Consider the following 27798-nt stretch of genomic DNA (forward strand, 5'->3'; position numbering starts at 1 on the left):
AGGATACTCTCGAACGTAAAATGGTTATATTTGCTACAATCCCACTCTCCAACTATTACTTGTGTCAAGGGATGTAACTTTTTTTGAAGACTCTTCATACTACTCTGACAATGCTCCTCCAGGTCTCTCTTCTGTACCAACCTCTCCTTGATCGGTTGTGCTTCGTTCTACAAAAATAGTTCAACCCCCTGAAGCATTGGCTGACACCACACCTGCATAGTTTGCAGATCCCATCGAGGTAAGTTGATCTTCTCCTTTTCCTTTTGGACCACAATATGATACTTGACCTATTGCCTTAAGAAAAGATCCAAAAACTTAGATTTGGCCCTCTACTTCTCACCCCATATCCAATTTAGTGTCTCACTATCGTCTATCCTCTTCATGTTGTCAATTTCTTGTGTCTATCCCCTCCATCTCAGTGCCACAGTCCTATCAAGAGGCTTTGAATCATTTAGGGTGGAAGGTGGAAATGGACAAAGAAATGCAGACACTCTATGAGAATCAAACATGGGCTCTAGTTCCTCTTCCATTAGATAAAAAACATGTCGATTGTAAGTGGGTTTTTATTGTTAAACATAATCTGGATGGGTCAGTTGCTCGCCTTAAGGTCAGCCTCATTGCTAAAGGCTATACATACTATTATGAGATCGATTATGAGGAAACATTCTCTCTGGTGGCCAAAATAAATTCGGTACGTATTTTATTATCTCTTGCTGCTAATTCTTCCTGAACAGTCTATAGGCTTGATGTGAAAAATGCTTTTCTCAATGGGGACATAAAGGAAGAAATTTATATGCAACAACCACCAGGATTTGTGGTTGAGGGGGGAGTCTATATGTTGATTGAAAAAATCTTGTTATTGTCTTAAACAGTCTCCTCGTGCATGGTTTGATAAATTTTGCCAAGCACTCATATGAGCCGGATTTCATAGATGTTCCGTAGATCACTCCGTATTTCTTAAAGACAAACCTAAAGGCAAAGTGATTTTTGCTGTATATGTTGATAATATTGTCTTAAATGGTAGTGATCTTGAGGGCATTTAGGAAACCAAGGAAAAGATATGTGAATAATTCAAGACAAAAGATCTTGGACTACTTAAATACTTTTTGGGTATTGAAGTACTACAATCCAAACATGGGATTATATGACCTCAAAGGAAGTATGTCCTTGATCTACTGGAGAAGATAGGAATGATAGGGTTTAGACCAGCAAAAACCCTTATGAATTCCAATACAAAATTATCTGCAAGTGTTGATTTTCAGGACTCCATGGATTTAGCTCATGGATAAAAGATAAAGACACCCATTGGGAGAAAACAGGAGGAAGAATAGGTCATGGACTTGATTTCCTAACCCTTTCCCTAAAGCTCAATTTATAGATTAATAAAACTACTGTATGACAATAATACCCATGAACTTAGGGTTTTAACCCTGGAACTTTTAACTTAATTACATCCATGCCATCTTTATGAGATGACACTTTATTTACCATCCTGCCATCATTCCTTGATCTATGGGCCTTGAGCCCATATTGCACATCTCTTGGATGTGTGGGTCTTCCTTGGTCTTGTGCTTGACCCCATCTTGTAACTCACTTGGATATGTGGGCTTTCCTTGGTCGTGTGGGCTTGGACCCTATCTTCCAACACTCCCCCTCAACTTGGGGTGAAAGAACATCTTGAATTCCCAACTTACTGCAAATGTTGTATAGAATCTTTTTGTATAAAATGGCAGTCCTCCCTATCCTCCAACACTCCCCCTCACGTTGGTGCTTTCGTTCATCAGGCCCAACTGGCATAAGATAAGTGAGAGTAAAATCACTCCTAGCCATTAAGACATTGCTCCATACTCTAGTCCTCATGATGGATGTTGGGCTTACTCCTATCTTCTGATAGGTAGTTGGTTATAGGCATTGCTCTGAAGTGTAATGAAACTTAATAATCACTCCTAGCCGCTAAGATATTGCTCCATATTCCAGACCTCATGCTGGATGTTGGGCACACTCCGTCTTCTGTAGGTAGTGTGTCTATCGGTTTTGCTCTGAAGTGTAATAAAAAAAACTCCTCCATCACAGTGTCCCTCCACAGGACAATGACTCTCAAGTGGTATGAGTAATAAATGACATTAATGGGGAGGGGGGAGGGAGGGAAGTAAAGTGATATGTTGTAATAAACTCATCCATCATGGTGTCCCAATCTGGGTACCAACTCTCATGGTGTCCCAACCGCAATATTTTTGAAAGTCAAAATAAATGATGGTGTCCCAATCCGAGCACCGACTCTCATGGTGTCCCAACTGCAATATTTTTTAGAGTCAAATAAATTATGGTATGAGGAAAGATCCTGAGGCCACCTCTTCTTCAATAATAATGTCTCACCCAAAGAGACAATAGTAGTAGCTGAAATGGGTTTGGGCCCATATAACTTGAACCAAAATTATCCTTATAAAAAAGACCTATGAAATAATCCAATGCAAGTATCTATACCAAATAATATGCTGACAAGGAATAAGTTGTCAATTATATAACATAATAATCAAGCCATAGAAAAAATTACTGAGTCGTGCCGAGACAAATAGTAGACCAATATAACCAAATCACGACAGAAATATGTATAAAACTTGGATATGTATACTGAAAAAGAAAAATAAGTGGGCCATGTCTGAGTTTACTCGCTAAGTTGACCCAGACCAAGTTGGCTTGGGTTAACTCGATAAGGAACAGAACAATAACTTCCCTTGGGTTTCTGGGTTGCTGGGTTTGGTCTCCTGGTCTGGGTTGTGGCAGAATAGGCATGGCCCAATGCTCAACCTGGCACTCGATTAAATCTGTTTCCTAAGTTAGGAAACCTAAATATTTGAACAATATCTTCTTCTTCCTCTCGGCTGAATAGAGCGGAAAACCAGAGCTCTTCAGGAGGAAACTTTTCGATAGCAGCACGCTTCCGAATAGAGAGGGTTTTCTGAAAATAATTCAATCCATAAGAGACCTTCTAGAAAAATAAAAATTCCAATCGAGAGCTTTCCAAATAGAAAAACAATACTGTAGCGAGTTTTTGAAACCAATTCTCCACTGTTTAACGAAAACTTCCTCTGTTAATGGAGCAGCAAAACGGTAGGATGACTCAGCTAGAGTAACTCGGAAGAAGCAACAGCTCGGTGATAATTCGGTGAGAACAGTTGTCATTATCTTCATCGGTGCCAAAAAATAGTCTTCTTCTACTTCAGCAACGACGCCAAATATTTTCTTCTCTATTGTTGTATTTAAAGCAGACAAAGATGACGGCCAGAGCGAGAGCTAGTGAGACAGAGCTTTATCGTTCAACTTATTATTAAGAGATACAACAACGGAAAATTTTCTGTATGCTAGGATCGCTGAGCAAAAGAAATCAAAGTAGAGTGATGCTCGGAGTCTCGGGTTGGATGTGTAGAGAAGTAGGTGAAATTATGTCTCAGCAGCAGGTTGGCCAGCCAAGGGCTGAGCCTGTGCTCATACGCCGGGTGCGGGAGGCCAAAGACACTAAGAAACAGAAATCTAGCCCAAGAAACCTCTTCGATAGAAGGCCATTGAGCAGTCCCCACTCAGGAACTAGCACAAAGCAAGGTCTTTGTTATGGATTCCATAGCATCCCGTGTTATCAACAGGCGTAGGAATTAAATTATTTCCCTTTCCATGTATTTTAAATTTGGTTTGGTTTGGATGTAATTTGGTGTGAACCAATTGACCCATGGTTCTAAGTTGTATTTTCGTCCCCAAACATATTTATTGGGACGGAAAGCTGAATGAAGGCAAGCATTGAGTAAATTAATTTTAGCCAGGTCGGATTCTCCCTCAGAGGTCCAGGTCGAGCTTCCTTCAAAGCTCAATCCATTCCTTTCCGATTCCACCATTACACGTTCAAAGAACAGGAGTTCTCTTCCAGCGTCAACAGTCAATCTGAAGGGAAGAGAGGGAAGAAGGGTGACGAGATCCATGGCCCAGGAAGATCCCATCATCTTGGTATCAGACAGGTACACCCTTGGGGATTCCTCTTCCCCAGAGGATTTCCATCAGTTTATTGATGCAAATCGTCAAATATCAGATGCAGGTATTGATGATCTTCACACTTCAATGGAGGCCATGAATACGACACTAGAGCTCATTCTCCAGTGACTTGAAGGTGGGGGTCGCCGACCACCGCCGCCAGCAGCCTATTCTCCACAGGCCGAGCATCACCAGCCACCACCACCTTCTCCACCACCAATGTGCCACCCCCATCCACGTATGGCACCTCATGCCCAGGGACCAAATTCGGTTCCCAGGTATGTGAAACTAGACTTTCCGACATTTGATGGTTCTAAGGACCCCTTGATCTGGTTACACAAAAGTGACCAGTTCTTTTACCATCAAAAAACACCAGTGGATGACCGGGTCCAGTTGGCCGCATACCATATGCTCGATGAAGCGTTCCTATGGTTCCACCAGTTCCGAAATGAACATTTGGTTCAGGATTGGGAGACATTTCGACAATTTTGCATGATGAGGTTTGGTCCTCCAGCCAGTAGCAATCCGTTGGGCGAATTGATAAATTTTAAACAAACATGCCCACTTGATGTGTACCAAACGACCTTCCAGGAACGTTTGACCAGAGATAGTAATTTTTTCAGGCCCTCCCTGTATATTCAAATCTTTATTGTTGGGTTAACTGAGGCCCTGTGTCTTGAGGTTGAATTACATGGCCCTAGAGATTTGGACCACGCTATGAATCTGTCCAGGACAATTGATACTAAACAATGTGTTCTAAAGGAATCACTAATCAGAAAACCAGCTTGGCCAAGTAGGACAAATACCATTGTGCCATCACCCTATTCAGGGCCTCCACGTATAGGTCCTACTGCAGCCCAGCGTGCAGAGAGTTCTTCCTCCATGCCGCGAAGCCCTTACATAAAAAAATTAAATAGACAAGAGATGGAACAAAGGAGGGCCAAGGGCCTTTGTTTTAATTGTGATGACCAATATGTACAGGGTCACATGTGTAAAAAATAATTCAGTTTAATTCTCTGTGCAGATTCTCAGGACATACTACCTGAGGAAGACATTGTTGAGACAGACCAAGAGGGCCCAACTATTTTACTCCATGCCATGACTGGCCTGTGCAGTTCTAACACAATGCAAGTTCAGGCACATGTGCACCTTCCACAGTTACTAGCCTTACTTGACTCGGGCAGAATGCATAACTTCATCAGTCAGCCAGTGGCAGAACAACTTGGGTTAGTAATCCAGCAGAACACAGGCCTCTCAGTCTCAGTGGCCAATGGGGCAAAAATTGCCAGTGTGGGTATCTCTACAGCCACCCCCTTTTCTATTGAGGGCCACTCCTTTACTGCAGATTTCTTGGTGATTCCTCTGGCAGGATTTGATTTGGTACTCGGAGTTAAATGGCTCCAAATGTTGGGGCCTATTTTATTCAATTTTCAGGCCCTGACCATGACCTTCATAGAGGCCTAGTGTCAAATAACCTTGCATGGCATACATTCTATTATGCCTTGCACACTTTAGGCAGTTCAGGTCCAGAGCACCGAGCTCTATAAGTTATGTCAATTACTTACAGACTTTGAAGATTTATTTCAGGCACCTTCTGCTCTTCCGCCTATTCACCACTGTGATCACCGCATCAGATTGCAAATGGGGAGTGAACCTGTGGTGGTTCGGCCTTACCGTTACCCCCACTTACAGAAGGATGAAATTGAGTGCCAGTGCCAAAATATGCTCGTCCAGGGAATTATTCAGCCCAGCAGGTCTCCTTTCTCATCCCCGGTGTTACTGGTCAAAAAGCATGACAAGTTGTGGAGGTTTTGTGTGGACTATAGGCAGCTCAATGCTCACACAATTAAAGACAAATTTCCCATTCCAGTGGTGGACGAGTTGTTAGATGAGTTACATGGCACCACTATATTTACCAAGATGGACTTGAAGTCAGGTTATCATCAGATTTGAGTTCATCCTTCAGATGTGGAGAAGACCGCGTTCCGCACGCACCATCTTTGGTCTCTCCAATGAGCCATCCACATTCCAGGCCCTCATGAATGAGTTATTTAGCTCTCTCTTGCATAAATATGTTCTTATTTTTTTTATGATATATTGGTGTATAGCAAACACTGGGACGAGCACCTTTAGCACCTTCACCAGGTATTTACTCTTCTCTGCTCCCATCATTTAGTTTTAAACAAGTCCAAATGTTCTATGGGTACCTCCGAGGTGGCCTACTTGGGCCACGTTATTTCAGCAGTTGAGGTGAAGGTTGACCAGAGCAAGATTTAGGCCGTCACAAACTGGCCTCCTCCCACCTCCATCACAGCGTTAAGGGGATTTTTGGGCCTGACTTGGTATTATAAAAAAATTATCCGTAGCTATGGCCAAATTGCAGCGCCGCTCCACAATCTCCTCAAGAAAAATGCTTTCACCTGGTCCGAGACAGTGGATCATTCCTTTCAGCAGTTGAAGGAAGCATTATCTTCTGCGCCTGTTTTGCAGCCCCCAGATTTTGATGAGTTGTTTGTAGTGGAATGTGATGCTTCGGGTGGAGGTATAGGTGCAGTGTTATGGCAACAAGGCCACCCAATCGCTTATTTTAGCTGACAGCTTGGCCCACACCATCACAAACTAACGGCTTATGAAAGGGCATTAATCGGTTTAGCTAAAGCAATTCAGCATTGGCAGCCTTATCTCTGGGGGCACCCATTTCTTATTCAAACCGATCATTACAGCCTGAATTATCTTCTTGAGCAGCGTCTAACCATCTCCACTCAACAGCACTAGTTGAGTAAGCTGATGGGTTTGACTTTACAGTTGAGTATAAACCTGGCAGTTTGAATGTGGGGGCCGATGCCTTATCTCGCCAGGACGTTCCAGAGCCACACTTACATGCTATCAGTCAGCCCAGAGTTCTTTTGCTGGATTCTATACTGGAGGAGACACAACAACAACCAGAACTCATTGCATTATATCATGATATTCAGCAGGGGACATCGGATATCCATTGGACGATCAAGGATCATCTTATCTTGTTCAGGAATTGGATTTTTCTGCATCACACCTCGCCACTTATTCCCAGTATTTTAGCCTCTTTCCATGACAATACACATGAGGGCAAACAGAAAACATATTTCCGCCTCAGTAGAGATTTTTATTGGAAGTGTATGAAAAGCAGTGTAACAGATTATGTGGCGGCTTGTCAGACTTGTCAATGGAACAAAGCTGAATCATTAAGTCTAGCAGGGTTGCTCCAACCACTTCAGCTACCCTCATAGGTATGGTCAGATATTTCCATGGACTTCATTGATGGCCTTCCCCCTCTTCCGCTAAATCCGTTATATTTTTTTGTGGTTGACCGCTTCTCCAAGTATGGCCATTTGCTCCCTTTGGCACATCCCTACACAACCGCTCACGTGGCTCAGATCTTCATGGATAACATTGTCTGGTTACATGGGATGCCTGCGTCCATTACCTGTGACAGGGACACCATCTTTTCCATTATGTTCTGGAAATAACTATTCAAACTGCAAGGCACGAAATTGGTGTTCTCTTCCACCTACCATCCACAGACTGATGGACAGACCGAGGTAGTTAACAGAACCATTGAGATGTATCTCTGTTGTTTTGTGGGGGACTCACCTAAAAGGTGGGTAAAGTGGCTGGCATAGGTAGAGTTCTATTAAAATACATCATACCACAGTGCCTTCATTCAGCTTTTTGTCCCAATAAATATCTTTGGGACGAAAATACAACTTAGACCCATGGGTCAATTGGTTCAAGCAGGGCATTTACTATATTTTCTCACCCCCAACTTGAGGGGGAGTGTTATAAGGAGGGGCCCACAATGATCACACAAGCTAGTGGGACCCACCATGATCACGTGAGGTGGTGTGATGAGTCATCACACGAGCTTGCATCCTTATCACATGAGTTCGAAGATTTGGCAATCTTTCTTGATTAATGTAATCGATTTATCTTCCTTTGATTTATGTAGATTTGGATAATTATGATTGATGTAATTAGGGATACTAGGGATCCTATCTTATCTCTAAATATGAAATGAAAATAATATAAATTGGGGTCTTGGTTGAAGGGTTCAATCAAACTCTCCACTTCTCAACTCGTGAAATATTTCTCTCTAGCCTAAACTCTTTTTCTCTCTTTTCTCTTGTCTCCTTTCCCCTAGGCTCTCTTTCTCTATTTGCTCCTTTTCTTCTCCCTCTCTCATCTTGCTCAAGGTTTCAATCATGGGGTCCTAAATTCAAAAATCATCTTATTGGTGATATGATAATCTTTCTTCTTATCCATTTGCAAAAACTATTTCTTCTTAGTTCTTGATTGAACTTTGTAAATCATTTCATCCCAATAATCATGAAGAGATGCATCATCTTCTGGTTGTGAGTCTGGAATCAAACTCACTTCTTCATCCTATTTTTCATCTTGATTGCCTTCCTTGGAGGAGTCATAAGCAGAGATTGATGTTTTATCATCATTAGAATTTTTATTAAATTCAGATAAAAATCATTCTTTAATAGAATCGTTGAGTAATAACTCATCTTTAGATACGTCAGGAAATTTTCCTTTTAACTGGGCTTTGATAATATCAAAAGGTGACATATTTATTGGAGGCTCCACATATTGAGTTAGATTTTTATATTTTATATTACAACCCCAATTTCTGTAATCTTTTGTTCTATGGTAGTAGTGGAAAATTTACCCCACATACGCACATGAAATTTACATTGTAAAATTGGTAGTTTAATTCATTGAATGCAATTCTCAAATCTCATTTCCATATACAGGAAAGGGAAAATGCCAGAAAGAAAAGGAATGTATTCGATGCTTTTACTAGATTTTGAACATCCATAATACTAGGATGTATGGCCTGCCATTGACCATATAATTCCTGAATGGGTTGAGGAAGAATAGAGATTGGAGGCCCAAATTTAGCCTACCATTTATATACCCATAAAGGAATAGGTATGTTATTTTGTAGGTGCTTGTTAATTTCAGCATTGAGTGTAATAAGCTAGGTATGTTTATGCATAGGATTTTAATAATAAAACATGTTGGACCAAGCATTGACATATTCCCAATAATTGTATCTCTTATTATTAGGAGTGATTTCTTACTCAGAAAGATAATGTTTGCCCCAAATCATCGGAGAGATGAATTTGGTTATTGTTCAACAACTATAAGAAATTGAACTGTCCAATTTGTTAATATTGGACAAAGTGTGATGATTAGTCACATATTAAGTATGAGTTAGAATTGCCTCATAATCAAACCACAATTTTTGGTTGGTCATTGGAAAGAAAGTTTCTTTCAACCACTTGGAACATATTTTCCAAGGATCAGTAGTCATGAGCATATCCTCATGATTTATGACCATAATTTCTTCTGTAGTTGGAAGTGTTTTAAAATTAGGTTCGTCTACATCCTTGTCCTTCATTGACAATAATAAGAATGCTTCAAATTTTTATTTTCCCCTTTATTTATCCCTTTTTTAGGGTTTGACCTGCCTCAACCTCTTTCTCCTTTGGCAAAGAGAGGATTTCCCTTTGCCAAGATAATGTGACATTATTTTATCCCTGTAAAAATTCATGGGTGAGAAAATTAGGTAGAGAGTTATTATCTCCCTTGATATATTCGATATAAAAATCAAAGGCGCTTAATTCTGCCTTCCATCGAGCAAAGATTTGTTTAGATGCTAATTTTTTCACGTCTTATTTAAGAATTTATTTGGCAACAAAACAATCTACTCTTAAAAGGAATTTTTGATTAATTAAATAATCCTAAAATTTGCTAATGCTTTTTACAATAGCGATAATTTCTTGCTTAACAGTTGAATAGTTCAACTGCGCATGTTTCCAAAGGCCATAAATTTGTACCAATTTTTTTAGAAGATGGTCTCAAGCCCATACCACCAAGGAGAAGGTCCACACGTCCAAGATAGGTGGCATGATGGTAAATAAGAAGTCTTCTCATAAAGATGACACAATGATGTAATTAGTCAAAAAGAATGTATCTACTTATGTTTTTTTTATTTAAAGCTTGTAGCTCTAAGGGAATTATAGACATTGTATTTAGAATGCAGTGGAGAGGCATATCTATAATTTTTTACTCTTTAACCCTACTTAAGGGGTGAAAGGAATGGGAAAAAGCAAGTCTTGATTTTAGTGTAAACAATGGATTTTGAGTTCTCCTAATCGAGCTCAAGGGTGTGCGTTCTCCTCAACAAACCTAGGATTTTCTAGCTTCCATTAGGCTTGATTTCCTTCTCTTCCTTCTTCATCTATACAAATCACAATATGTGGATCTAGGACTGTAACAATTTGGTATCAGGACAGGAACATAATGAGCACTTCTTCATCCCGAGAAAAATGGCTTGCCATAATCCATCAATTGGGAGAAATACACACAGAGTTTTCAGCATTGCGTGATGGAATGCATCAATCTTCCATTATAATGTCCTAGAGATTACTAGAAATTGAGAAGCATCACGTTAAGGCTCATAGGGGAAGGTAGCCATCCAGGAAGATGAACAGTTGCTGCCCGATTTGGGTTCGACCTCAAACCTCCCCTTCTCACGGCAACCAAAATGTCTCCCAAAATTGGAGACAGAAAAAATCCGAGAGAAGAAGCCCCATGTTGCTATTGTTCCCCATCAGCAACAACTCAGGCTCGACATCGTCATGGAGCATAAAAATTTTCTACGCATCAGCTTCAATTTTTTCTACCCCGACAGAAATCACGACTTATGTGAAGCAATAGTGAAGCTCCTTCCCAAACTGTTCGGACAGCCACCGGTTTCTCTTATTTAGGCAGACTGTAGAGAGGATAAAAATTGGAGAAATGGAAATGGCGCCCACCGTAGGGTTATGAACCAAAGAGCTCTTTGGAATAGTCCGATGAGCGCCAGCCCCATGTTGCTGCTCTCGCTCTCAGCCTCCAAACCAAGAGGAACCAAGAGGGTTGTTCATCATTCAACTTCAAGGTTCTTCAGAACAGCCCCATTCCGATTTGAAATTGTGAAACCTCTCAGTCTTGCTCTCGGCATCCAAGCTGGAAATCGATTTGAACAATTTTTGGGGTAAGTTTCTGAGAATATTTTCTCCAAATTTTGTCTTGTCCTTTCTCAAGTCCCTCGTTTTTTAATGAAAAAACTCTAAAATGGCATTGAGGGTGTTCAGTTGGGCTGTGAAATAGAAAGAGTACTCGCATTTGGACAGAGTTCAGGCTTTACCGTAAAAAATTCGAGATGGGGATTTTCTTATGACAGTTCCTGCTATGTTCATAAAAATCCGTAGAGAAGATGTTTGAGAGAATGTCGGATAGGAGTATTGTCACTTGGAACTTCCTCTTATCATTTCAGCCTGAGATCTCTGAATGTTTAGCCCAATCTGAAAAGCCTATTTCTATGGAATGTTTAGATGATCTGCAAGGCAGGAAAACAATTCATCTTTTTGGAGAATTTGACAACTTAAATTTCAAACTGAAGTTTGATACAACTTGTAAGATATATGCAGAAATGATAGGGAATGTTAGGACTGATGCACAGTCTACAGAAAAATATTATTACTTTGTTAGGATTATGGGACGTGCGGCCTCTCATATCACACTAGAGTGCGCCTTGCAAACACATCATAATATCACTATTATTGGAGAAGTGGTGGCTCCTAAGAAGCAGAATTTGAAAAATGTGACTAATTGCATTAGAGATATTATTTGCAAACGAGCTGATCTTGGCTAAAACTATGGTGTGATAATTATATCAAAAGACTTAATTGGTTTCATTCCAGAGGTGCAACAACTTAAAGCAGAGCTAAATGAGATCCTCGCTCATAGCATATGCTAGGTCGTGAGGGTCATGCAATTCTACCTCTAGACGCAAGGCCTCTGTCAAACCAGTAGTAAATAAATTAACATATTGCGAGGGCATCACAAATCGATTGGCACGGTCCAGCCTTTCTTGAAAGTGCTTCTGATACAGTTCTATAGTCCCAATCTGTTTCAAATTTTACCAGATCACCCAAAGGTTGCTACGAGCAGGTGGACCAAACCTCAACATGCAATATTCTTTAAACAAATCCCCATCAGGAGCATGATGTTCAGATTGAAACTGGTAGTACCATAGAAGCGCTTCATCAAGCATATGGAATGCGGCTAAATGAACCTGGTCAGCCACATTAGTTCTTTGAGTGTAAAAGAATTGGTCATAGGGATGTAACCAGATCAAGGGGTCTGTAGACCCATCAAAGGTAGGAAAATCAAGCTATGCATACCTGGGCACCGAATTTGGGCCTAGTGCGTGGGGTCCCATGGTGGGGGGAGTTTAATGGTGCAGAGGTGGTGGGGGTGGGGGTGGGTGGGGATGGTGTGTCTTGGCTGGAATAGTGAAATTGCTTGGCAGTGTCAGACCTCTACCCAATCCCTCTTCCACTCGCCGTATCAGATGTTGCATTGTCTCATTCAAGGTGGATATGGCTGATTGGAGATCATCAGTGCGCAGACAATTTTCTTCAATGGAATGACGTTGTTCCTCCATAACTTGATGCAAATCCTCTTGGGAAGAGGAATCCCCAAGGGTGGACATCTCTGATACCAAGATATTAGGGCCTTCCCTTGCCATGGATCTTGTCACCCTTCTTCCTCCTCTTTCCTCCAGGTTTGCTCTTGACGTGGGAATGAGTTTCCTGTGTTTAGTGCGTGCAATGGTGAAGAACGAGTTGAGCCTTAGAGAAGGCTTGACCTAGACCTCAGAAGGGAGAATCCGACCTCTACTTTCTAATTGATTCAATGCTTGCTTTGATTAAAGCCCTTCTCCCTTATAAATAGGAATAGGGACGCAAATGAAAAAATTGACCAAAGGGTCACCAAGTTCACGAGAATTACAATTAAACCACACCAACATACATAAAAGGAAATTCCATAATTTAATTCCTACGTTTGTTTATTACCTGAGATGCTATGGAGTCCAAAACATCTGTTATGGTTCTAAGGTTAAGTACCTATGTCTTCCGCTCCTAACCGGCCGGTCTTTTGGGATGTATTGGCTAGGTGCTTAACATTTGGTATCAGAGCAGGCACTAAGTCCCGAGTTCAATTCCCTCGTGGGGCGTCTGCGTGTGTTAATCTCGGGCGTCCCGATAGTTGCATGTGATTAATCTCAGCCGGCGGTTCCGTGTGTTAATCCCGGCCGTCGTGGCCGTCGGCTTGGAAGGGTGGGTGTACTGTTATGGTCCTGGGGTTAAGTACCTATTCCTTCCACTACTAAAAGGCCAGTCTTTTGGGATGTATTGGCTAGGTGCTTAACACACCTATGTCTAGATACCAGGTATCCTCTTGTTCTTCATTATTGTTTCTATATGTTAATAACAATGTTTCTTTTTCTTCTATTTTTACCTCAGCATAATTGGTCTACTCAACAATTCAGTTCTTGGGAGTTCTACATTCTGAAGCATAATGGCCAAATTTCTAGCAATTATTACATTGAATATGAGATTTTTTTTACCTAGGGTTCATGTTTCCTCTTCCACAACTTCTTATTGAGCTTTCTCTTTCTTCACAGTTCTGGTTGGAGTTGTTGTTGTAATTCCAACCTCATCCATAGCCGTGACCTCTTTCTCATCCACGGCCTCAGCCTCTTCCTTGACCACATTCGTTTCTTGTTTAGATTTGTTCTTCTTTCTTTTCTTTGATTTGTGTCTTGCGAAGTTGTTCAGAGAGATTTTGCTACTTTTCGTGCTTTCCTTCATAGGCTTGCAATCCTTGAAGTTGCTTTATCATCATTTATTCCAAGTCCTTGGTTTCTTCAATTGTCACGACAATGTGATCAAATATGGGATCCAACGAACGGAGTATCTTCGCTATTATTCTCACATCTTCTAGCTTTTCACCATTTCTTTTCAATTGATTAGAAACAACTACTACTCTTGAGAAATAATCCGAAATAGGCTCGGATGCTTTCATATGTAAGGATTCAAATTCATCTCTTAGTTTTTGGAGACGTACCTTCTTCACCTTCTCGACTCCTTTTTAAGAGGTTAGCAAATTCTCCCACGCATCTCTGGCAGAGGTTGCACTCAAAATATTTTCAAACCATCATCATCTAATGCTTGATAGATGCGGTAGAGAGATTTCTTGTCTCTCTTTCTTGAATTCTTCAAAGTTGTCTTTTGCTCTTGTGTAAGAGCATCTTCTCTTTCTGGCTCGCTAAAGCCTTTTTCAATGATGTCCCAGACATCGTGTACTCCAAGAAGAGCCTTCATCTTGATACTCCAATTATAATAATTATTGTTGTTGAGAGTCAGAACTTGGAAGGATGCCACACTATTGGCCATTTTTCAAAAAGAAAAATCTTTGGAAATTTGTTTCTAAGTTTATACCTTATCAAATCGAAGCTCTTTATGAGATGAATCCGATGCCACCAAAATCACACTGATCGGACGTCGGACGAGCTTTCATGGGATACCAGAACTTTGCTGAGTCAACTTACTGGGTTGAGTCGAACCGACTGAGTTGGAAGTGGGTTGACCGAGAAAAGGAATGATTTAAATCATGGGAACCATAGTTTTTCTGAATCCGAAAGGATTCATGAACCAGGTCTGCTTCAAAAATCGGGTCGGAGATGGAACCGGGTCGCGGAGAAGAACTCAAAAAAATAAAATTCGGGACCGGACTGGTCGTCTTCTCCTTTGCTGAAAAACAAAAATTGTCGTCCTCTATTTCTCTGTTTCCAAACAAATCGTCAGAAAACCTCCATCAGATGCATTTTTTTGATGATAGCTTGCAACAAAAGCGTCATACGGAGATTTCGACCAGGTCTGATACCACAATTGGAAAATAAAAAGATGCTCCTTCTCTTTGTTTCTAAAAAAAAAATTGCACTCGGATAGGTAAAAAAATGGTTATGATAACTCTCTGAATTTTTCTCTTCTTTCTTCTTATCATTTTGTTGTTTTCTTTCTTCATTCATTCATTCTTTCTTTCTTTCTTTCTTGTTTCTTTCTTTCATTCTTTTTGTTTCTTTCTTTCATGTTTCTTTCTTTATCTTTGTCTTTCTCTCTTCCTTTCTAATTTCATTCCTTTTTGTTTCTTCTTTCTATCTTTCATTTTGCTTCCTTTCTTTCCTTATGCTCCCATTTTTTTCTTCTTTTCTTCTTTCTTTCCTGTTTGTATCTTTCATTATTATTTTTTTCTTTGTTCCTTTTTCTTTCTATCATCTTTCTTTCTTTATTTATTATTTATTTATTTATTTCAGATTTCTATCTTTATTTCTTCTTTCTTTCTTTCTTTCTTTATTTCATCTTTCCTTTTTTCTCTCTTATTTCATACTTCCTTCTGTTATGGACTCCATAGCATCAAGAGTTATCCACAGGCATAGGAATTAAATTATGTCAATTTACTTTTAATGTAATTTCATTTGGTTTGGTTTAGATGTAATGTGGCGTGAACCACTTGATCCATGGGTCTATTTTGTAATTACGTCCTCAACCCTATTTAGTGGGACGTTAAGGTCAAGGAAAGGCAAGTATTGAGAAACTAGAATTAAACAGGTTAGATTCTCCCTCAGAGGTCTAGGTCAGATTCTCCCTCTGAGGTCCAGGTCGAGCTTCCTTCAAAGCTCAAACATTTCATTCCTATTTCCATCATTCCACGTTCAAGGAACAAGAATCCTCTTCCAGCGTCAAGAACCAATATGGAGGGAAGAGAGGAAAGAAGGGCGATTCGATCCATGGCTCGGGAAGAACCTAAAATCCTGGTATCAGACAGGTCTACCCTTGGGGATTCCTCTTCTCTCGAGGATTTGAGGCAATTAGTTGAAGATAATCGCCAGAGGACAGACCTACAGGCTCAATCCCTAGATGAGGTGCGTCAGACAACGATTGACCTGCGTGAGGCTATAAAATCCATGGATGCTGCCATCCAAGCTCTCCTCCAGCGACAAGATGACAGTGGTACACGAGCACAACTGTCGGGAGCCTACTCTCCACCGATTGACCACCGTCAATACCACCCACCACCTCCTCCACCACCACCAATGCGTCATTACAATCCCCATCTTGGGCCTGCCACTCATGGACCAAATACGGTTCCCAGGTATTTAAAACTGGACTTTCCTACATATGATGGGTCTAAGGACCCCTTGATTTGGTTAACCAAGTGTGACCAATTCTTTTATCATAAAAAAACACATGCGGATGAGAAAGTTTATTTGGCCGCCTACCACATGCTCGATGAAGCGCTTCTATGGTGCCACCAATTCCGAAATGACCAATTGGTTCAGGATTGGGCAACCTTTAGACAATCATGCATGATGAGGTTTGGTCCTCTACCTAGTAGCAATCCATTGGGCGAATTAATCAATTATAAGCAGACTGGATCACTAGAGGTATATCAAAAGACCTTCTAGGAACGGTTGGCCCACGCTAATGAGTTTGTCAGTCACACCCAATATGTTCATATTTTTACTGCTGGTTTGACAGAAGCTCTGCGGCTGTAAGTTGAATTACATGGTCCTACAGATTTGGACCACGCTATGAATTTAGCTAGGTCAATTGAGCATAAGTAGCGTGTGCTAAAGGATTCACTGGTCAGAAAACCAGCTTGGGTTGGAAGGCACAATGTCACTGCGCCAACCCCTTATTATGGACCTCCACGTTCTGGAGTTAGTGCAGCACCATGCCCGGACAGCTCTAACTCGACTCCAGCTGCTCCTTATTTCAAAAAACTGAACAAACAGAAGATGGATCAGAGAAAGGCCAAGGGCCTTTGTTTTAACTGTGATGAACAATATGTACAAGGTCACCTATGCAAAAGATTTTTAGGTATATGTCTGTGGGAGGATGGTGAAGACATACTACCTAACGAGGAGATTGTGGAAATAGACCAAGAGGGTCTAGAGATTTCCCTTCATACCATGACTGGTCTGCGCAGTTCTAGTACCATGCAGGTTAAAGCCCAATTACATCATCTACAGTTACTTGCTTTAGTTGACTCTGGCAGTACACATAATTTCATCAATCAGTAGCCAATGGGTTAGTAGTCCAGCAACAGACTGGCCTTTCTGTATCAGTAACCAATGGGGCTAAAATTACCAGTGTGGGCATCTCTCTAGCCACACACTTTGATATTGAGGCACATGCATTTATTGCAGATTTCTTGGTGATTCCATTGTCCGGCTTTGATTTGGTACTGGCAATTAAATGGCTACAACTATTGGGGCCAATATTATGGAATTTTCAGGCTCTGACCATGTCCTTTATAGAGGACCACCGTCAGATTACATTTCATGGCACACAAGCACCACTGCCCTGTGCACTTCAGGTTGTTTAGGTCCAGAGCATGGACAACTGTAAGTTATCTCAATTACTTACGGACTTTGAAGATATCTTTTAGGAACCTACTGCTCTACAGCCAATTAGGCACTGTGATCACCATATCCATTTGAAAACGGACAGTGAACCTGTAGTGGTGCATCCTTATCGTTACCCTCACTTACAGAAGGATGAGATTGAAAGGCAGTGCCAAAAGATGCTAGCCCTGGGGATTATTCAGCCCAGCAGGTCTCCTTTTTCCTCACCGGTATTATTGGTCCGCAAGCATGACAAGTCGTGGAGGTTTTGTGTGGATTACAGTGTTATGGACTCCATAGCATCACGAGTTATCCATAGGCATAGGAATTAAATTATGTCAATTTACTCTTAATGTAATTTCATTTGGTTTGGTTTACTTTGTTTGGTTTGGTTTACTTTGGGTTGGTTTAGATGTAATGTGGCGTGAACCACTTGACCTATGGGTCACTTTTGTAATTCCATCCTCAACCCTATTTAGGGGGACATCAAGGGAAGGAGAAAGCAAGTATTGAGAAAATTAGAGTAAACAGGTCAGATTCTCCCTCAGAGGTCTAGGTCGGATTCTCCCTTTGAGGTCCAGGTCGAGCTTCCTTCAAAGCTCCATCATTCTATCTGATTTCCATCATTCCATGTTCCAGAAACAAGAATTCTCTTCCAGCGTCAAGAACAACCATGGAGGGAAGAGAGGAAAGAAGGGTGACTTGATCCATGGCTCGGGAAGAACCTAACATACAGGGAACTCAATGTGCATACCATAGATGGACTTCATAGATGGACTTCCCTCTTTGTAGTGGTGGATTGTTTCTCAAAGTATGGGCACTTCATCCCTCTGGCGCATCCTTACACTGCAGCTCAGGTCGCTCAAATCTTTATGGATAATATTATCCGCTTACATGGGACACCTAATTCCATTACCAGTGATAGGCATGTAATCTTTACCAGTAACTTCAGGAAAGAACTCTTCAAGCTGCAGGGCACAATGTTAAAATTCTCTTCAGCCTACCATCCGCAGACTGATGGTCAGACAGAGGTCGTCAACAGAACAATTGAAATGTATCTTCGCTGTTTCGTGGGGGACTCACCTAAAAGGTGGGTTAAGTGACTCGTCTGGGCTGAATTCTATTACAACACCTCCTACCACAGTGCACTCGGCACAACCCCATTCAAGGTAGTATATGGTAGAGACCCACCCAGCCTTTTATCATATGAACCAGGGGCCTCTAAGATCGCCAATTTGGACCAAGCATTAGCCGAAAGAGACACCTTGCTCACTGAGGTGCGTATTCATCTCCAAGAGGCACAACATACTATGAAGTTTTATTATGACAAGAAGCATCGGGAAGTCTTCTTTTCTCCAGGAGATTATGTATGGTTGCGTCTCTAACACTATAGGCAGTTGTCGCTGAAAGCCTCCAAACACCGCAAGCTCTCTCCAAAATATTATGGTCCCTTCCAGGTTATGGACCGCATTGGTACAGTTACCTACCGCTTGTAGCTTCCGCCAGAGGCCAGGATTCACAATGTGTTTCATGTCTCTCAACTGAAAACCTTCCAAGGTGATTCTCCCTTGCTGCACACACTGCTGCCTCTACTACATGAGGAACGTGTCCTTTCTAATCCTGCACATGTATTACAGGCTCACTGCATACAGGGTGATTGGGAGATCCTAGTGCAATGGGCAGATGTTGATCCCAGTGACACGACATGGGAGCCATTAGCTGCGTTCCGCACCCTCTACCCCTAGTTCGAGCTCGAGGACAAGCTCTTTCTCCAAGAGGGGGGTGATGTCATGGACTCCATAGCATCACGAGTTATCCACAGGCATAGGAATTAAAATATGTCAATTTACTTTTAATGTAATTTCATTTGGTTTGGTTTACTTTGGGTTGGTTTAGATGTAATGTGGCGTGAACCACTTGACCTATGGGTCACTTTTGTAATTCCGTCCTCAACCCTCTTTAGGGGATGTCAAGGGAAGGAAAAAGCAAGTATTGAGAAAATTAGAGTAAACAGGTCAGATTCTCCCTCAGAGGTCTAGGTCGGATTCTCCCTCTGAGGTCCAGCTCAAGCTTCCTTCAAAGCTCCATCATTCTATTTGATTTCCATCATTCCACATTCCAAAAACAAGAATCCTCTTCTAGCGTCAAGAACAACCATGGAGGGAAGAGAGGAAAGAAGGGTGACTCGATCCATGGCTCGGGAAGAACCTAACATATAGGGAACTCAATGCGCATACCATTAAAGATAAATTTCCCATCCCAATATTTGACGAGTTGCTAGATGAGTTACATGGTGCTACTATTTTTACCAAGCTCGATTTGAAATCGGGCTATCATCAAATCCGAGTTCATCCATCAGATGTGGAGAAAACAGCGTTCCGCATGCACCACGGGCATTTTGAGTTCCTCGTAATACCATTTGGTCTCTCCAATGCGCCTTCCACATTCCAGGCCCTCATGAATGAGGTATTTTCCTCTCTTGAGGAAATATGTTTTGGTATTTTTCGATGAAATTTTTTTATATAGCAATAGTTGGTAAGAGCATCTTCAGCACCTTCACTAGGTATTTACTCTTTTCCGCTCACATCATTTGGTTTTAAATCAGTCCAAATGTTCTATGGGAACCTCAAAAGTGGCATACTTGGGCCACGTTATTTCAGCAGTTGGGGTGAAGGTCGACCAGAGTAAGATACAGGCCATCACAGATTGTCTTCTTCCCACATCCATTACAGCATTAAGGGGATTTTGGGGCCTAGGTGGGTATTATAGGAAATTTATTCGCAGCTATGGTCAGATTGCAGCACCGCTCAACAACCTACTAAAGAAAAATGCCTTTACCTGGTACGAGACAGCGGCTCATTCCTTTCAGCAGTTGAAAGAGGCCTTATCATCCGCTCCAGTTTTGTAGCTACCGGACTTTGATGAGTCATTTGTAGTCGAATGTGATGCTTCGGGGGGCAGTATCGGTGTAGTGCTACACCAACAGGGACACCCAATTGCTTATTATAGCCGCCAACTTAGCCAACACCACCACAAGTTAGCAGCTTATGAGAGGGAACTGATCGAATTACCGAAAGCCATACAGCATTGGCGATCTTATCTCTGGGGGAGCCCATTTCTGATTCACACTAATCATTGTGTTAAGCCCAATTTCGGATCTGCCACCATGTGATTTCTTTAGTGTTGGTTGGAAGGGATACAGGAAGGAAGAAGATGGAAGCTTGTAGGTCATAGGGGACCAGTTGTACCTGTAAGGGTGCATGGCGAGGGGCAGCGGAGACGATGAAGATGGAGTGAGCTTGTGAAGGGAAGCTCGCCCTGGATCTCGGCTTGAAGGGAGATTCCTACCTTGCTATGCTAACAACTAATTGGATTAAGGCCTCCCTTCTCATTCATCTTACGTCCTTATATAGGGAATTAGGGAAAACACGCACATGACCAAAAAATGGGCCTACAAGTTCAAACAAATTACAAATAAACCCTTCTAATACATAAACTGGAAAATGCATTAATTAAACCCTGCTATGGGGTCCATAACATCATACCCCTCCAGGAGAACGACCTTACCCTCAAGCTCGAAGGTAGGTTTGCTGGCCCATGCTGACGGCTGGATCCATGGACAAGCATCAACCATAGTATGGGACGAGCTTTGCCACAAACAACACAGTTATGTCACAATTACTAGCAGATAGGAAAAAGGTTCCGGCCGAGCTCCAAACCATGAGAAAGTTGAAAGTATATGAAATAGCCCAGCAACCAAACCAATTGATCAGAGTCACAAGGCTGCCCGTTGTGCTTTTCAAGTTGATAAGGAATATCTCAGACATTATCACCCATGGTATTCCTCCCATGCCCTAGGAGAAGGACCCTATGAACACCAGTATACCTACTAGTGCCAGTATAAGAGCCAGATCTTTCGACTTTTCATGGCCCTGAATTACAAATGATATTGCAGTGAGGAAGCAACCCAAACATGTTCCTGCTGTAGATACCAATAGCAGTGGCCTTCTTCCAGACTTGTCCGTCAAGAGCACTTCTAGAGTAGTCATTGGGATCTGAATGGCATCCATTGTAATAGTTCCAAGATTGTCGGAAGAAAAACCTGCTGAGACAAAAAGTGAACTTGCATAGAAATAGATTGCATCTGATCTTTCATAGATAAGAAGAAGAGCTGCAGCTCCATCTCGGCCAACAACTATTCTCCGAATTTTTTTTGCCATTGTCTCGTGTGCACCTGTCTGTATCTTGAATAAAACCAGGCTGCTTGCATTCATGGCTGGGTGCAACACGGGCCCCAGAATAAGAGTTGGGCAGACAGACACAACGTCAAGTCTGTTCTGCGGTCCATACTCCAAAGCTTCACTTTCTGGTGCTGATGTTACAAGGCAGTGCCAGTTCCCAGTTGATCTGTAGTATTCTTTCGTTGACCAGTAAGTCTCATCCATGATTGTATCCTGTGGCCAAGTTGGTGTCATAGCAACAGCAAAGGTAGAAGAAACAACAATAACCTGTGTCACGTTTGCCTCAGTTGATGTCATAAGTACATTGAGGGTACCAGTCACAACAGGCTCAAGTAAGTCAATCTCTGGATTGGGGACACTATCCGGAGGGTAAAGACTTAACATGTCGTATAGCTCTTTTGTTCTTGGAGGAGAAGAATCCCCAGCAAGAAACTCATGAACAATACCAGCCAACGCAATTGAACGACTACCGGGTTCCTTCATCACCTCCTTCTCAAACAGTAATCTCCTAAGTATTCCAACATCATTCCATTGGTGTTCTGACGCATAGATCCTGGACAGAATCACATAGATTCCACGAGAAAATCCGCCATCCAACTCTAGAATTTGTTGAGCCAGTAATTCGCTGATCTCAACTCCACCCTTTCTCTTACAACAAGCATTAAGAAAGCTTCTCCAAATCACCACATCTGGTCTAATGGCCATAGCAGACACAACATCCATGGCTTCTTCCACTAAGCCAGCACGTGCAAGAAGATTAACAACACATCCGTAGTGCTCAATTTGGGGTACAATTTTGTATTCTGATACAGTTAAATCGAAGTACATACGACCCACACCAACCAAACCTCTAGGGCAACATGTAGTTAGAACACCAACAAATGAGATCGAGTAAGGCTTTACCTGTCCTTTTATGCACATTTGAGAGAAGGTGTCTAATGCCTCTGGGACATATCCATGCATTGCGAACCCAAAGATCATAGCGTTCCAGGAAGCTACGTTCCACTCTGGCATTTCTTCAAACAGTTGCCACGCCAACCTGATGGACCCACATGGGGCATACATATCTATGAGCGAGTTGTTCATCAAAACGTGGCCAACGACACCATTTTTGAACTGCCTCATCACATATAGATGAGACCAAATTCCCAAGGAAATTGAACCAAGTCCAAATTCATCAAAAACATTTATGACAGGGCATAGAGCTATGGCCCGCTGCTTCTGGCATTGTAAGATGACGATTATTTTCGAAAGAGGAATGAATCGCGGTGGCGTTGCCTGCCAGGAATTAACCTCACGTTGAGTGGTTAATTCGGTGGCACGCTCCACTGGTAGAAAGTGTGGAACGGGATGTGAATACCTGAATGTGTGCCGTGCAACCACGATTTCGGCTTCTGCTAGGGCGACGATTTCAACTTCAAAATTGAAATCTCTGGGTTTTGGTGGTTGTCGTTTGGTATAAGCCGTCAATAGGGCTTGTCTAGTATTGTCATTCCCCTTGCCAATTTCTAGCTTGACTTGTGGCTGACGGAAAACAACACGAAGGATTGGTCGATTTTTCAAAACTTTCTATTGGACAACGAATAGGTGTTGTGGGTCTGCTAGAGTAGAGTATGTCGTTGGATTTGAGGTCGCCCCGCCATCGGATACCGGATGTGAGGAAGGCTTTTCCGTGACAGGTAGCTGCCTGATTTCCGGTGGCTGCTGTGCGGGAGAAGGGTTTGACGGCAAACCCCCTGCCGTGTTTGCCGACAAAAATTGTGTGAAGGGTCCTCCCGATTGCAGATGTGGTGTTGGCGATTGAATTACAGCAAGCTAGCAGACGACGATTTGGAGAGAAGATTCTAGCGTGTGCAATGTATTATGGATGTTAGTAATTTCAGCACCTTGAAGAGTGGATCTTTGTTGAAGATCTGAAAGCACTTGATGTATGTCCTCTGGAGAAGAGGAGTTACCGAGGGTGGACTGCTCTGATAACACGTTGTTATGCCAAATTTTGGATCTGCCACCTGTTATGGACTCTATAGCATCATGAGTTACCAACAGGCGTAGGAATTAATGAATGTGTTTTTCAATTTCCATGTAATTGTTTCTTGGTTTGGTTTTGTCTTTGGTTTGGGTTGGTTTAGTATTTATTGGTTTGAACCATTGACCCAAGAGGTCTTTAGGGTTTTTGATGTCCTCCACCCTATTTAAGGGGACGACTAGGGTAATGAAGATTATCAATTGAGTTCACTTTAGTTAACGTAATTTAGATAAACATGTTAAGAGCTCCTTCAAGCTCTCTTCCGTTTTTCCCCCAATTCTCCTTTCCGAAAATCAATTCCCTTCAACCCTCATTCCATCTCAACGTCAAGCAAGGTAATGGAAAGAAGAGAAGAGAGGAGGGTGACAAGATCCATGGCTCGTGAGGAACCTAACAATGTGGTATCAGACAGGTCCATCCTCGGTGATTCCTCTTCTCCAGAGGACATACGTCAAGTCCTTTCAGAACTTCAACAACGATCCACTCTTCAAGGTACTGAAATTTCTCACATCAATACTACCTTACAAACTCTGGAATCATCTCTACAATCCATCCTCCGACAACTTGCTACACTTCAAGCACCAACGCCACCAACCAATTTTCAACCACAACCAGTTCCCCACCAACAATTCACGCCACTACCAAATCCACCCCTGCGCCAACCAATGGGTTCAATGACCACTCACGCACAAGCACCATCAACGGTTCCCAGGTACTTTAAACTTAACTTTCCTTCATATGATGGCTCTAAAGATCCTTTACTGTGGTTCACAAAATGTGAACAATTCTTTTATCATCAACAAACGGTGGAAATGGACAAGGTTACTTTGGCCGCCTACCACATGCTCGATGAAGCGCTCATGTGGTTCTATCCCTACCGAAATGTCCATTTCATTTAGGATTGGCTGCACTTTAAACATGTTTGCCAGTTGAGGTTCGGACCTCCAGCTAGCAGCAACCCAGTGGGGGAATTGATCAACTACAAATAGACCAGCACCTTAGAAGTTTACCAAAAAACGTTCCAAGAAAGGTTGGCCAGAGCTAGTGAATTTGTTCCTCCTCACCTACATGTTCAGATTTTTAATGCTGGATTGACAGAGGCAGTCAGATTGAAAGTGGAATTACTGGGTCCGACAAATTTGGACTCAGCAATGAATTATGCCAGGGTTGTGGAGCACAAACAGAGAGTTCTAAAAGAGTCTTTACAAAGAAAACCATTTTGGCAAAACAGAATACAGGGTACTGCATCTGGTCCACGTTTTGGGTCCTCTGCCCCTAACCGAGCAGATCAGGCTACTAGTGTGCCTCCACACTCTATGCCACGTAAATTTTTGACTAAACAGGAAATGGACGCTTGAAAGGCAAAGGGCCTATGTTTTAATTGTGACGAACAATTCCTGCTCGGACATACCTGTAAACGTTTATTCAGTATTGAATTGTTGGAAGAAGATTCAGAAGAGCTTCTTGAAAATGAAATTGTTGAAGAGGTACAACAGGAAGCAGAGCTCTCCCTCCATGCCATGCACGGCCTACGTAGTTCTAATACCATGCAGGTAAAGGCCAGGTTACATCATCTCATGCTACTTGCTTTTGTTGATTCGGGCAGCACACATAATTTTATCAGTGAACCAGCCACGCAATAATTGGGATTGGAAATTCAACAACAAAGGGGACTCTCAGTTTCAGTGGCCAATGGGGCCAAAATTGCTAGCGTGGGGTTATGTGCTAACACCCCTTTCACCATTGAGGGGCATTCCTTTTAGGCAGATTTACTAGTCATTCCATTGGCTGGATTTGATTTGGTGCTCGGGGTCAAATGGCTCCAGTTATTAGGACCAATATTATGGGACTTTCAGGCTCGGACTATGACATTTTTAGCACCACAGGGCCAGATTACATTACAAGGCATTGTGGCACAGGTCCCTAACGCACTTCACACTTTGCATATTCAACACACGGGTGATGATCAGTTAGGTCCTTTACTTACAGCATTTGCGGATTTATTTAATGACCCTACAAGTCTACCACCAGTGCATCATTGCGATCACCGCATTCGTTTAAAGTTGGGTACTGATCCAGTAGTGGTGCGGCCTTATCGTTACCCGCATATCCAGAAAGATGAAATAGAACGACAATGCATGCATATGCTCGCTCAGGGTGTGATCCAGCCCAGTCGATCTCCTTTCTCCTCACCAGTGTTACTTGTACGCAAAAAAGATAAATCTTGGAGATTTTGTGTCGACTATAGGCAACTCAACTTGCACACAGTTAAGGACAAGTTCCCCATTCCAGTCGTGGACGAGTTGCTGGATGAGTTACATGGTGCTACAATTTTTACCAAATTAGATTTGAAATCAGGCTATCATCAAATACGAGTTCACCAGGCGGATGTGGAGAAGACTGCCTTCCGCACACATCACGGTCATTTCGAGTTCCTCATCATGCCCTTCGATCTCTCCAATGCACCATCTGTTATGCACGCAATAACATTATTATTTTAGTGTTTTCTTTAATTTACTTTATTTTATTTCAGTTTTAGGTCACAGGGGTATTTTTGGAATTATTTATTAATAGGGATATTTTACAAATATTTTATTCATAGGGATATTTTTGTAATATTTTATTAAACCCTAATAGGGTGAACCCTATTTAAGGGGTAAGAGTAATGAGAAAAGGAAAAAGCATTGAAGTATTAAGAATTAGGTTAAATTTAGCGTAAAGAGGCTTAGAGTTCTCCTCAACGAGCTCTAGGGTTTTCAAGCTTCCCTTAGGCTTGATCTTCGTTTTCGTCTTCCCCATGTCTTCCTACTACCTCTACGGTAATGCTTGGAAGACCCGCAACCCATGGTAGACCCCAGATCCTCCCAAAGAATCCACGTGTCGGATCCGGAACCGTAACAACTGGTATCAGAGCGGGAACACAATGGGTTATTCTATATCCCAAGAAAGATGGATTGCTATGGGTAAGGAATTGGAGGAAATACGAGCACGGTTAGATGCTTCCATTGAGCGTTATGGAAAGGAGAAACTCGCTGTTGCAGCAAAACAGGTCATACGACCTCAATTCTCTATCTCGGACGGGCAGAACGGCCTATGGCCGCAAAAATAAAAAATTTCGTCTCGAGAGGCGGACGCAGAAAATCAACAGAAATCAGTCCTCCCCTGCTCACGGCAAGCCAAGCAGGCAGCCATAGTCGGTTACGCACGGAAGGGAAAAAAATTTCGTTCCGCACGGGAGTGGAAAAATTTCCCATTGGTAATCAAGGGGAAAATTTTCCCGTCGGTAATCAAGGGTGGGGGTTCCACCTCCCAAAACCCCTCCCCACGGCCAGCCCGGTGTCTTCCGGCCATTCTTCCGACAGGGGTATGTTTCTGAGAGCCCTCAGTCTCGGAAAATTACCAGGCGGCGACGCCCAAAACGGCTGCTCTTCACCACCGGACACGAAGGCGACTCCGTCGGTGCCGTCATACACAACTCCGGTGGGATTCGACTTCCGGCCACCACCTCCCACACTCAATCCACCTCTCGGCAGAACAGAACCCTGTTCGGAGCCGTGTGGACGGAAGACGACCGTCGCCCGCCTTCGTCGGCGCCCTGAGGGAAGGAGCAGCTGTTGACAAGGTTTCGGCACTTACCGACGGCCGCTATTTTCGGGATTGGCAGGAGGATAATGCCGGATTTCGATTTCCGAAGAAGCGTCGACGACATTTCCGCCGAAGGAGAGGAGGAAGAAGATGGTTCAATTCAAATTTTCCTAAGTTAGGAAAATTTCATCAACGCACGAAGCTGAGTCGTGCGCCGGACCGGGTTCCTGAACCGAGTCAACCCAGGTTAACTCTGACCGGCCCCCCCCCCAAAAAAAAAAAAAAGTGTGCAAACGGATGGGGCGTCATAGCTATCGCAGATGCTACTTCAGCACCAGTGAAGACGTCGGCATACAGACACTACTTCCGAGCTTGAGGACAACCTCGTCTTCCAAGGGGGGTGTAATGTTATGCACGCAATAACATTATTATTTTAGTGTTTTCTTTAATTTACTTTATTTTATTTCAGTTTTAGGTCATAGGGGTATTTTTGGAATTATTTATTAATAGGGATATTTTACGAATATTTTATTCATAGGGATATTTTTGTAATATTTTATTAAACCCTAACAGGGTGA

At 42.3% G+C, this 27798-nt stretch overlaps 1 protein-coding gene across 1 annotated transcript; it reads right to left on the reverse strand.

The window, feature by feature from the left end:
• Window positions 1-20757: 20757 nt before the first annotated feature.
• LOC137959430 (uncharacterized) lies at window positions 20758-23402 on the reverse strand. Its single transcript, XM_068806814.1, has 2 exons — window positions 22970-23402; window positions 20758-22648 (listed from the first exon to the last, which is right to left on the reverse strand). Exon 2 carries the CDS (start codon window positions 22621-22623, stop codon window positions 21223-21225), a length of 1401 nt encoding a protein of 466 aa, XP_068662915.1. The 5' UTR covers window positions 22624-22648; window positions 22970-23402; the 3' UTR covers window positions 20758-21222.
• Window positions 23403-27798: the final 4396 nt, after the last annotated feature.

The sequence above is a fragment of the Aristolochia californica genome, unplaced genomic scaffold, assembly GCF_029961685.1.
Source record: "Aristolochia californica isolate CCGP_79_NKW_82.1479 unplaced genomic scaffold, dmAriCali1.0.hap1 SCAF_1, whole genome shotgun sequence".
NCBI lineage: Eukaryota > Viridiplantae > Streptophyta > Magnoliopsida > Piperales > Aristolochiaceae > Aristolochia > Aristolochia californica.

Coding starts and splice junctions, on each gene's coding strand:
- LOC137959430 (XM_068806814.1), bottom strand. CDS start 22,623: ATGCCAGAGTGGAACGTAGCTTCCTGGAACGCTATGATCTTTGGGTTC.